This window comes from Callorhinus ursinus, unplaced genomic scaffold, assembly GCF_003265705.2.
Source record: "Callorhinus ursinus isolate GAN/ISIS: 27379988/994484 unplaced genomic scaffold, GSC_fseal_2.0 scaffold82, whole genome shotgun sequence".
NCBI lineage: Eukaryota > Metazoa > Chordata > Mammalia > Carnivora > Otariidae > Callorhinus > Callorhinus ursinus.
This window is the reverse complement of record NW_027397144.1, coordinates 820,954-832,635: the sequence shown is the minus strand read 5'-3', so window position 1 is coordinate 832,635 and position 11,682 is coordinate 820,954. Positions and strand designations below refer to the sequence as shown.

The 11,682-nt window shown below is 55.0% G+C and overlaps 2 protein-coding genes and 1 non-coding gene across 5 annotated transcripts in view; 2 read left to right on the top strand and 1 right to left on the bottom strand.

The window, feature by feature from the left end:
• Positions 1–1,198: 1,198 nt before the first annotated feature.
• On the top strand, positions 1,199–8,224 carry ICAM3 (intercellular adhesion molecule 3). The gene is made up of 8 exons (XM_025863226.1): positions 1,199–1,380; positions 1,505–1,596; positions 2,093–2,359; positions 5,957–6,268; positions 6,602–6,883; positions 7,222–7,476; positions 7,586–7,834; positions 7,939–8,224. The coding sequence occupies exons 1-8, from the start codon at positions 1,214–1,216 to the stop codon at positions 8,133–8,135; spliced, it is 1,821 nt and encodes a 606-aa protein (XP_025719011.1). The 5' UTR covers positions 1,199–1,213; the 3' UTR covers positions 8,136–8,224.
• LOC112816705 (U6 spliceosomal RNA) lies at positions 3,828–3,934 on the bottom strand. Its single transcript, XR_003206208.1, has one exon. It is a non-coding gene; the product is annotated as a U6 spliceosomal RNA (small nuclear RNA).
• A 231-nt stretch (positions 8,225–8,455) lies between the features above and the next one.
• The window catches only part of RAVER1 (ribonucleoprotein, PTB binding 1), a 14,522-nt gene continuing 11,295 nt past the window's right edge, over positions 8,456–11,682 (top strand). For 2 of the 3 annotated variants that reach the window (XM_025863225.2, XM_025863224.2), the window contains exons 1-2: positions 8,457–8,711; positions 10,235–10,301. In XM_025863225.2, the coding sequence (XP_025719010.2) occupies positions 8,493–8,711; positions 10,235–10,301 (286 nt within the window). In that variant the 5' untranslated portion in view covers positions 8,457–8,492. Of the gene's footprint in view, positions 8,712–10,234; positions 10,302–11,682 lie in introns of all 3 variants that reach the window. The other variant, XM_073887677.1, reaches the window with a different exon arrangement.

The window sequence follows — 11,682 nt, the reverse complement described above, 5'->3', positions numbered from 1 at the left end:
CTCCTAAAAGGGAAAACTCTCTTCAGATTTCCTTCGGTTGACGAAAACAGGTACTAATGTAGGTCTTTCGCAAAAGCCAAGTGGTGAAGGGAACTTTAGAAAAGGGAGGGAGACCGGTGTTATTTACAAATACTTTTGATTTAGGTTTTAATCGCTCTCTGAGGATTTTGTGGGAAATGGACTGGGGGGGGTGGGGGGGGGGAGGGCAGCAGGGGAGAGACCTGACCGGAGGGGAGAGATGTTCTAGCCGAGAGAGCAGGGGGTGTGGCCTCAGGATGGGGCGAGTGGATGGATGTTGGCTGCCATCGAGGACCTCAACAAGGTTCCTCGCTGGAGCTCAGATCAGAGGCACAAGAGGAAGGTCAGAAGCTCGAGAGATGGAGCAGATGGAAGTGGGGTACCCACCTGGCCCCCAAGTCCCTTTTCTTGGGGTGGAGAAGCCAGCTACCCAGAGGAGTGGGCAAGGTGGGCGTGAGGACAGGGGTAAGGACCAGCTACAAGTAGCATCTTCCACAAATGATGGCTCAGGATTCGGCTGTAATCTAAATACCCCACCTCTGGGCGCCTGGGTGGCTCAGTTGGTTAAGGACTGCCTTCGGCTCAGGTCATGATCCTGGAGTCCCGGGATCAAGTGCCACATCAGGCTCCCTGCTCGGCGAGGGGCCTGCTTCTCCCTCTGACCCTCCCCGCTCTCATGTACTCTCTCTCTCTCTCTCTCTCTCTCTCATTCTCACTCTCTCAAAATAAATAAATAAATAAATAAATAAAATAATTAATTAATTAATAAAATACCCCACCTCAGCAAGACACACAGGGAATGGGGAATCCTCCAAGATCTTCAAAAGGAACGTGCCCCACAGTAGCCACTCAGACAAGTCAACGCAGAACCAGGCACAAGGGCCCGATCAACGGGGCTTCTGTGCATTTTCATGTCTTCACTCATCGTAGGGATCCCTCATTATCTCCCCCAAATCTCTTATTTGCCTCATCCCAGGAATATCGAGATCCCATGCTAAGGCCTTTAGACCTCGCCTAGAAGTCCCTCCATTGTCCTCATGAAATGTTGCCTTGAAGTCCCACCTTATCACCTCAAGGACAGTGCCTGCCCCAAGATTCCCTGTTAACTTCCTCTCGGAACCGAGCACCCCCCTTTGCCCTAGTTCAGCAGGAAGGTGTCTCATAACCTCCTCCACCGCACCCCGAGCTTCCTAGTATGAGAACAAAGGAAGCCAACCGTGTTAGCATTTCCTGTTGGTTCATTCCGGGGGCCAGCGGTGTCAGGCCTGCCCCGTCCAAGACTCACCAGCACCCTCTACGTCGCTGGGGTCCCCCCACTCTGGACCCCCTGGGCCACCGAATATCTCCCCTGCCCTTCCCCAGGTCTGGGCCCAAGAGCAGCCCCTGGACTTCTGCAATTTGAACGCTGTGGCCAGGCTTCCGTTCCCTGGGGGCCCCGCCTGCTCCCCACTGCCCTGGGCCTCATCAGGGCAACTTCCTCCTGCAGGCTGGCTACCATGGCGCCCTCGGAGCTGCTGCCTAGGGTCTGCGGGACTTCACCCATCACCCTGCTTCTGGTCTGCTGTCTGCTGCCCCCAGGTGAGGCAAGTCAGGCTGGGGAGGCCTGGAGCTGGGGGACTGGTCGAGGGTGGGGGAATGGACAAAGCAGAGCTTCACCCATCCTGCTCCTAGCTTCCGTAACACTTCCTTAAACTCGCGTCTGACAGGGGCTCGCCCAGTGGCCACACACACACACACACACACACACACACACAGTCCTTCCCTGGACCTCTGTCTCTACTCCTCCCTCTGCCAGGATCTCTTCCTTTTCACTCAGATCACTCCTACTTTTCTTTCAGAACTGGCCTGATTTGTCCCCTCCTCTGGGAAGCTTTTCCTGACTCACTTCCTCCTCCAGGCTGGATCAGGGTCTCCCCTAGCCTTCTCGGGGCTTTCCCCAGTTCCTGACCAATCATCCATCTTCCCCACTGGACTGAGTGCTGTGAAGACAGGGAGGTGGTGTTGAAAGGTGAGGCCTGCGGGTGGGTAGGGAGAGGCACCAGAACCACCAGCAAGTGTCCCTCTGTTCCCACAGGTGCCCAGGCACAGCAGTTCCCACTGAGGCTGGAGGTCCAGAACCCCGTGGTGCCTGCCGGAGGGTCCTTGTTGGTCAACTGCAGTACAGATTGTCCCAATCCTAAACTCATCACCCTAGAGACATCCCTATTCAAGGAGGTAGTGGGCAATGGCCTGGGCTGGGCAGCCTTCCAGCTCAGCAATGTGACTAGTGACAGCGAGGTTTTCTGCTCCGGCTTCTGCAATAACATCCAGATGAAATGCTCCTCTAACATCACAGTGTACCGTGAGTGATGGAGACTGGCGGTGGGACCGGCCTTGGGCAGTAGTGGGGGTAGATGGCCCGTGGTGCGGCGGAGCAGGGAACCCTGAGTTTGCAGAGATGGACCAGGGCTCTGACCCAGAGTGTGGACCTGAATGTGTGTGTGTGTGTGTGTGTGTGTGTGTGTGTGTGTGTGGAGAGAGAGAGAGAGAGAGAGAGAGGCATCTCAACCATATGCCAAGGCAACAGCTGTGAAATCAATTTACTTGGGTCCCAACAAGCATTTTTTTCAATGACATCTCCTGTCTTTTCTTTCCTTTATTCTTATGGCAGGTAATAATTCATGCATGTGGTTCCCAAATCAGAAGTTATAAAAAGGCATAAAAGTCAAACCTCCTTTTCCTAGTGCTGGCTACGATGCTTTAGTGTGGACATTCAATGCTCATTCAATCCGTAAGCAGCCCCAGGCTGGGGGAGGTACACTTAGGAGCCTCATTCTGCCGATGAGGACTCGAGGGCTCAGTGGGGTAAAGTCGCTTGTTGGGGCTCAGAGCCAACGAATGGAGAAGCTGGTCGTCTTGCTCTCAAGTCCTTGCTCCTAACAGATAAGTCTTCCTCCTGAGACCGCGTTGTTACCCCTTTCTTATGCTTCCTGCCAGAGTTTCTCTGCATTTAAAGAAATACAATCGATCAGAAAATAGAGTATGTCACTCATGGTCCCTACCGTTTCAGGAAGCCTTCACAGAGAAGTGTGGTATATGCGTGGGAGCGTGTGTGTGCTCCCGGTGCGGCCCAGTGTCTGTGTACCTATGAGTGTGTCTGTGAGAGGATGTGTGTGTGTCATCTCTGTGTGTCCCTGTGAGTGTTCACAGGCGTTGGTGTCTGTCTGCATGTTCGTGTGTATGTGTGTGAATGTGAATGTGGGGATCTGCGCTTGTGTGTATCTCTGTGTGTGAGTGTGTGTTTCTGTGTCGTATGTGTGTGTGTATGTGAGTGAGTGTGGAGGTCTTTGTCAGGACACGTCTGTGCATTTATGTCTTTGTATGTGCATTTCCATGTAAGGTGTAGATATGCATGTGTCTCACATGCCTCTGGCGGCGCTCTCTAGAAGCCTGTTGGTCCTGGCTCACGGGAGCCGACTGTACTCATCCCTTCCCAACCCTGCGTCACGATGGGTAGCATAAAAGCAGCCAGAGTGGGAGTATTTACACGGCAGTAATCGGCAAACGCTCCATGTTGGGGCTACTCCACCCCATCCCCGAGCTCCCAAGTGTTACTAGCAGTTGCCAGCACACCATCATCTCTGACCAGTGGTGCCCGAGGCTGAGATGGGGGCCTCTTTTTTATTTTATTTTATTTTTTAAATTTTTATTGTTATGTTAATCACCATACATTACATCATTAGTTTTTGATGTAGTGTTCCATGATTCATTGTTTATGCATAACACCTGGTGCTCCACGCAGAATGTGCCCTCTTTAATACCCATCACCAAAAAATATGGAATGCTTCATGAATTTGCGTGTCATCCTTGCGCAGGGGCCATGCTAATCTTCTCTGTATTGTTCCAATTTTAGTATATGTGCTGCCGAAGCGAGCACGGGGGCCTCTTTTTTAAATACTCTAAAATTGTAATACATGTTTCTTCTACTATCCTAAAGTAAAGCAGTCCTGTGAAACCTTTTGTGAGTCAAAATGGTGTCAAGTGAAGAAGCAATCAATTTCTATTGAAAAAAATCTTGAGCATTCTCAGACCCAAAATATATCCTCTCCTAGGCTTTTCTGATACCTTAGGACACATCTTGCTACCGGGCGCACAAAATAAATGGGGAGAAAGCACGGATGCTCGCCGACACAGGTCGGAGCTCTCGCGGCTGGATGCTGGGATGCTGTGTGTAATCCCAGGGAAGGACCTTGGGCGCCCCTCTCACTGGGTGTGGTGCCTGCTGCCTCTATAACCCCTCACTGCAAAACCAACACTGAATGCTATCTTTGGTTTCCCCCAATTTTTTTTTTTTTGAGATTTTGTTTATTTGACAGAGAGAGACATAGTGAGAGAGGGAACACAAGCAGGGGGAGTGGGAGAGGGAGAAGCAGGCTTCCCGCCGAGCAGGGAGCCCGATGCAGGGCTCATCCCAGGACCCTGGGATCATGACCTGAACCGAAGGCAGAGGGTCATCGACTGAGCCACCCAGGCGCCCCTCCCCAATTTTTTTTTTAAAGGCTGATTTATTTGAAAGGGAGCACAAGCCGGAGGGGCAGAAGGAGAGGGAGAGAGAATCTTAAGCTGAGTCTGTGCTGAGCATGGAGCCCGACGTGGGGCTCGATCTCACGACCCTGGGATCATGACCTGAGCCCGAACCCAGGGTTGGAGGCCTAACCAACTGCGGGGAGGTGCCCCTGGCCATTTTTCTTAAAAGCGAAAATCCTCTTCAAACTTCTGCTTAGCAGAAACAGGTACTGATTAATGTAGGTCTTTCACAAAAGTGAAGTGGTGTCATGAACTTTTGGAAAGCGGGGGATACCTACAGTAAGATGTTAACTATTTTTCATGGCAGCCAGTGCATGGGCCTCTGTGTGATAGTTGAGATCCAGGCTTGAGTTGTTGAGGGAATGAGATGCTTCCCAAAGGAGGCCTGGGGTTTGGTACGGAGGCCTGGGAGGAGCACTGCAGCTGCCGCTGGGAGGAGACCCAGCCTGGGGGTGTGCAGTCCCTCAGGGCGGTGCCAGAGCACCCTGAGAGGCTGCCCCGTAAGAGCCTTGAGCGCCTGGGATTGAGGAGGCCAAGACCAGAGTCCAGGCCCAAGGCTGGGAGGAGGGGCCATGGGAGTCCCTGGATGTGACATCAAGGAGGCAGGTGAACACACATGGGTCTGGAGTTTAGGTGACTCGCCTTTTTTTTTTTTCTAATGATTTTATTTATCTATTTGACAGAGAGAGACAGCGAGGGAGGGAACACAAGCAGGGGGAGTGGGAGAGGGAGAAGCAGTTTTCCTGCCAAGCAGGACGCCTTATGCGGGGCTCGATCGCAGGACCCTGGGATCATGACCAGGGCCAAAGGCAGATGCTTTACGACTGAGCCACCCAGGCGCCCCGGTGACTCACCTTCTAACCCAGCTGGGCCCCTTTCTGGCTCTGTGTCCTTGGGTAGATCACCTCACCCTCACCTCTCTGGGCCTCAGTTTCCCCATCCGTAAAGCAGAAAAATAATAGAGATTTCGCTTGGTTGCTGTGTGAATGAAGGTGGATGACATTTGGAAAGCCTAAAGAGGACTCTAAATATAAACAGGAACTTTTATGAGTACTAATAACATTGTAAGCAGTCATAACTTAGTCTGCTTCCTTCCTTTTTTTTTTTTTCCTTAACTGTGAATTTCTCAGGAACAGAAAATCTGACTTTTATTTCAGTGCCTGGCAAGATATCCCATAAAACAGGAAATAATAATCATGATGCTAAGGACAATAGCAAACACTTCTACCGGCACAATACTAAGCCCTCCGTGTTTATTAATTCAAAATTCAGTTCTGCCCTGGGCCACCCTCAGCCTCCTTTCGGCTCCGTGGGGTGGGAGTTGTAGGGCCGGCTGATAAGTACAATTCTCCCCTCCTTAACCCCGCCCTAGGGTTCCCGGAGCGAGTGGAGCTGTTACCCCTACCCCGCTGGCAGCCCGTGGGCGAAAACTTCACTCTGCGCTGCCAGGTGGCCGGCGGGACGCCCCGGGATAGCCTCTTTGTGGTGCTGCTCCGCGGGGAGGAGGAGCTGAGCCGGCAGCCGGCCCCTGGGGAGCCCGCCGAGGTCGAGGTCACCGTCCCGGTGCTGGCGGGCAGAGACGACCACCTCGCCAATTTCTCCTGTCGCACAGACCTGGACCTGAGGCCCCAAGGGCTGAGACTGTTCCAGAACGTCTCGGCCCCCAGGCAGCTCCGAACTTTTGGTGAGGGAAGGGACTGCAGAGGGTGGGTGATGAGCTGAGCCAGATAGGGGTGCCCTGGCCGGGAGGTTTCTTGCTAATGAAGTGGACTGGACCAACGGCTTCTGGGAAGGCATGCCCTTGGCCACTGAGGACCATGCAGCCTCAGTTGGGAGACTCGAGGTCGCGGTAACTAACGAGAAGCCTAAGCGGGTGTGTTCTGGGACGGGGTGATCCAGGCCGCAAGATATCCCGGGAAAGAAGGACCCTGGTTCGGGGCAGTGAGCGTCTCATGGGGAAAGGGCCATCAGCAGCTCTGGGGAACCTCCTCCTGCTCACGCCTGCCCTTCTCCCCAGCACTGCCCATGACCACTCCACACCTCGTCGTCCCTCGGTTCTTGGAGGTGGGAACGACTTCGTCCGTGAACTGCACCCTGGACGGGCTGTTCCCGGCCTCCGAGGTCCAGGTCCAACTGGCGCTGGGGCACCAGACTCTGAATTCTACGGTCGAAAGCCACGGGAACACGATCACGGCCACGGCCACAGCGAGCGTGGGGCAGGAGGGCACCCAGGAGGTTGTCTGCAACATGACATTGGGGAGCGACAGCAGGGAGGCCCGGGAGAACTTGACCATCTACAGTAAGAGGGGGCGGAGCCAAGACTGCAAGCCCGGCGAGGCAAGGGGCGGGGCTTCGGCATCCGGAGCGGAGCGACATATGTACCGGGCGGAGACTAAACTGGAGAGGGGGGGCCTGAGCCTGCAGAGAGGGAGGGGTTGTTGTGTGGGCGGGGCCTAAGTTACCTGAAGGGTATAGCCAGAGTACCCCAAATTGGACTGGGGCGGAGCGGGGGGGGGGCACAGAGTAGCATGAAGGCGTGGCCTAGATACCCCGAGAGGAAAGAGGCAGGTGGAGGGCGGGGATTGACCGATGTGAGGGGCGTGGTCAGTAAACTCCAGGGCAATGCCGCCTCTTCAGGCTTCCAGGGTCCCATCCTAAACCTGAGTGAGCCCAGCGCCCCCGAGGGAACCGCAGTGATTGTGACTTGCTTGGCCGGACCCCGAGTCCAGGTCACGCTGGAGGGACTTCCAGCTGCGGCCCCTGGACAGCCTGCCCAGTTTCAGCTAAACGCCACCGAGAGGGACGACAGGCGCATTTTCTTCTGCAATGCCAGCCTCGAGATGGATGGGAATATCTTACAAAGAAACAGCAGCGTCCAGTTGCGTGTCCTGTGTGAGTAGGTCACTCTGATCTTTAAACCCTTGCTCCCCTGGTTTGGTGGGAAGCCTCTCCCTTGCCCCATTGTGCCTCGAGTGTGTCTAATCATTTGACCGATCCACAGACGGTCCCAAGATTGACCAAGCCAAATGTCCTCAGCGCTTGACGTGGAAAGATAAGACTATCCATGTCCTGCAGTGCCAGGCTCGGGGCAACCCGGACCCCCAGCTGCGCTGTTTCCAGGAAAGCTCCGGGGTCGAGGTGCCCATCGGGATCCCATTCCTCGTCGGGTTAAACTATAGTGGTACCTACTCCTGCAAGGCGGCCAGCTCACGAGGCACACACACACTGATTGTGGTGATGAACGTTCGGGGTGAGCCAAGACGGGGCCGCGGGTCTAGATGGGCAAGCCCGGGCGGGGGGCGAGGGGGGCGGGGCGGCAGAGCGTGTTTATTTATTCCTTGCTTCTCTGCATAGCTCAGAACTCCCGCGCCGTCACCATCGTCCTGGGGGTGTTAGTGGTCCTGGGCGTAGTGACTATCGTCGCGGCCTTACTGTGTGTCTTCAGTGTGCAGAAGCGGAGTGACATCTACCATGTGAACCAGGGGAGCACTTGGTTGCCCCTGACATCTAAGCAGCCCGAGGTAGTCACCTCGGGCGAGGATCCATCCTGAGCCTCCAGCTGGGGGAATGCTGGACCAAGGAGGATGGGGGTTTGGCGGTATCCCCGGGTTCCGCACCAATAAAGCGCTCAAAATCCGGAGTCTGTGGTTTGATTCCACGTGTGCTTAGGAGCTCACCCACTGCGCCTCGCGTCCTTTGAGTGACATCTCTGTGGCAGAAAGGGGTGGGGCCTGTGGCGCCCAGACGCGGCTTGAACTCTGAGAGGCGGGCTGGGCCTTAGCCAATGGGCTGAGGGGGTGGGAAAGGAGGTGGGGCTTCTCTTGGCCAATCGGTGGGCGCGCCCTCGTTGCCGCTCTATGCCGCTCCGCCCAGGCTCGCTGGTCCCAGAAGGCGCCGGGTTTCCCAAGATGGCGGCCGACGTGTCCGTTAGTCACCGGCCCCCGCTGAGCCCGGAGGCTGGGGCCGAGGTTGAAGCTGATGATGCCGCGGAGCGCCGGGCGCCGGAAGAAGAACTGCCGCCGCTAGATCCAGAGGAGATCCGGAAACGCCTAGAACATACCGAGCGCCAGTTCCGTAACCGCCGCAAGATACTGATTCGGGGCCTCCCGGGGGACGTGACCAACCAGGTATGGGGGGGGAGCGTGGCGGGAAATACCACCGTGCGCGTGCGCGGGGGGAACCGGGCGACACCAACGCTGGCCTGCGCTGGGGGGCGTCGGCGGGAGAGTCCAAGCGCGGGATCAGTGCGGGATCGGGAGAAACCAAGAGCAGAATGTGTGTGGGGGGAAGGTGATGGAGGGAAAAACCAACTTTGGACTGAGGGAGGACGTTGCTAGGGGCGACCACAGGTTGGACGAAACCAAGTGATTGAAGGGGGCGGGGAACTAACTGGAAGGGGGCGGGCAACTTTGGCCTTGTTGGGGGATTGTAAATGGGCTGCTATATTGGGACTGTGGAAGTAGGGATGCCGGTTGCTCCCTGCTCTGATTGTGTTTTTCCCCACCCCCTCTACGATGGGGTGGCGGGACCTTGTATCCAGAAGTTTCAGGGTTGACTAGAGTATGCCTTTCCATAGCACGCGTTTACCGACTCCTCTGAAAGATCCGAAATTGTAGTAGCTCCCTGGGGTCTTTCTTCTTCAAAAGCCTCTGGATTAATTTGGAAAAATGGAGTCTAGTGCTCCCAGCTCACAGACCTGCAGACCTTCCCCACTGTTCTGTGCCCCCTCCCTTGACTGATCTGGCCAGGGGTGCCCTTCTTTTGGGGCCTACATGGGGCAGGGCTTCCCAGTGCTCTTTGGACTCAAGGAGATTGCATCTAGTCTGCCCTGCCTTGCCACAGTGGGATGGGTTCTTTCTCTCTGCTGCTGAGAAATCTTTGCTCTCTGACCCACCTGCACATCTGCCACTGACTCCCTGCCCACGAGTAGGCACATGGCTGGTGGGGTCTCAGAGTGTGGGGAGGGGCAGACTTGGGTACAGACCTGGGGCAGGTGCCACTAAGTATGGTCTGGTTTTTTGCTAGAGCTGGCTCTCCTAGTGCCTACTATCTCTCAGCTGGGAACACTCCCATCTCCTTCAGGGTGCACATTGTGTCTGGCAGTAGCAGGCCCCAGAGTTTGCCTGCAAAGCTGGCTTACCAGAAGACCAGCCCTGTCAACAGGAGGGAATTGGGAGGCACGTGAAGCCATGCACTTTGGGGCTTATTAAGTACACAGGGTACCCAGTCAGGTACCCCTTGCGTGGCATTCCCTCTACTGCCCTCATCAGCTGCATGACCTTGGACATGTTCCTTTGCCTCTCTGAGCCTCAGTTTTTTCACCTACAAAATGGGTTAATGCCCAGTTTGTTGGGATGTTGGAGAGAGTCAGACTTGCTAAGTGAGGTTCAGATGAGTTGAAGTTATTTCCCTAAGGGCAGAGCTGGGACTTGAACTCAGACCCATCCGAGTCTTAGGGTGTGTTGTGTTAGTTCAAAGCTTGGAGTCTGCAGCTAGGCTCTGGCTCTGAATCCCGGCTCTGCATGTTTCCTCATTTGTAAGATGGGGATACTAATTGATCTGCCTTCATAGCTGGTCTACATGGAGGTGGCACTGGGTCGCTCCCTTCAGCCCCTGGTGACTTCATATCCTTTGGCTTCTCTCTCCGCAGGAAGTGCACGACCTGCTCAGCGACTATGAGCTCAAGTACTGTTTTGTGGACAAATACAAAGGGACAGGTTTGTGGGACTGTGTGTTGGGCTAGTGGCAGGAGGTGACAGTCCCTGAAACTGGGAGGGTCCACACCCAGTGTTTCCTGTCCTGAACTTGGGGCCCAACCTTGTCCCCTAGGCCATGCAGGAAAGACTGTTGTCCTACTCTGTCTCTCATCCTGGGTGCCCATTGTCAGGCAGCCTTGGTGTTCCTCCCTTGGGCTCCCCAGCCAGATACCTAGGTATTGGGCTCCCCTCTTCCCCACGCCATTCCCCCCAGCCAGCCCATCACCCAGACCTGTCTGGTCTTCTCCAAGTCCTCCAGAACAATTGGCGCCCCTCCATTCCCTCAACTTCCATCTGATCCACGCCCCCTCCATCTTTGCCAAAAAGGCAGCCTCACTCTGGTCTGTCTGCCTCTGTGATTTCATGGTCCTGCTTGCCCTCCCCCCCAGTAGCCAGCTCTGATCCAATTGCAAATCTGATCAAATCCAGTCCTAACCTTCATCGTTCTTCTCTCTCTCCAAAAATCTCTGAGGCTCCTCCTGACACTACCTTGCGGGGATGTGCCCCAGCCTCACCACCCCCTCGGGCACCCATCAGGTTCCAGGTGGTTCCCTCTGCCCGTGCTCTTAGCTGTCCACAGTGCAATCCGGGTGGCATCAGGCAGCTTGCGTATTGCCCCAAACGCCCTGCCCATCATAGCACTGTCACACTGGGCTCTTGTCGCTCTCTCACTCACCTGCGTCCTGCACTGGGTGGCTGGCTCCATGAGAACAGGGAGGGGTCTTGTCAGCCTCGGTACTCCCCCACTTCCCGCATGGGAAGCTCTCTGTGGATGTTTACGCCTGACAGGCATTGTGCCGGTATTAAACCTTCCAGGGTCTTTTTTTGCAATCTGTAAGTTGGGTGAGAAGAAGCTGAGGACCGGTGACCCCTGTGTGGCGGGCTAGCGTAGTTGTTAAGTTCTTGGGCCCTGGAGGCAAATGGACCTGGGTTCAAGTCCTGGTCTGGCCTTACTCTGTGGCCACAGGCAAGTGATTTACCCTCCGGAGCCTCAATTTTCTCACCAGCAAATTGGGCATGACCTCCTTGGGTTAGCCATAGGGCCAAACATGTTAAAATACCTAAAAAGCTGTGGGTGCCTGGCACCAAATAGGTGCTTAGTAAATATTGGCAGGGGCAACAAATCAAGTATTTACTGAGCACCTAGCATGCCTGTGTGCTAGGTATCAAGAATCCAGGGGTTAACTGACACTCTCATTCATATAGTCTTCCAGCAGTGTTTACTGAATGGTGTGTGCTGGGTACCGGGTACGTAACTGTTAACCAAGTTAACAGATAGTCTAGTCTGCAGAGAAGGGTGTTATTCAGACAGCTGCAAGCACAGAGGTTTGTGTACACGCGC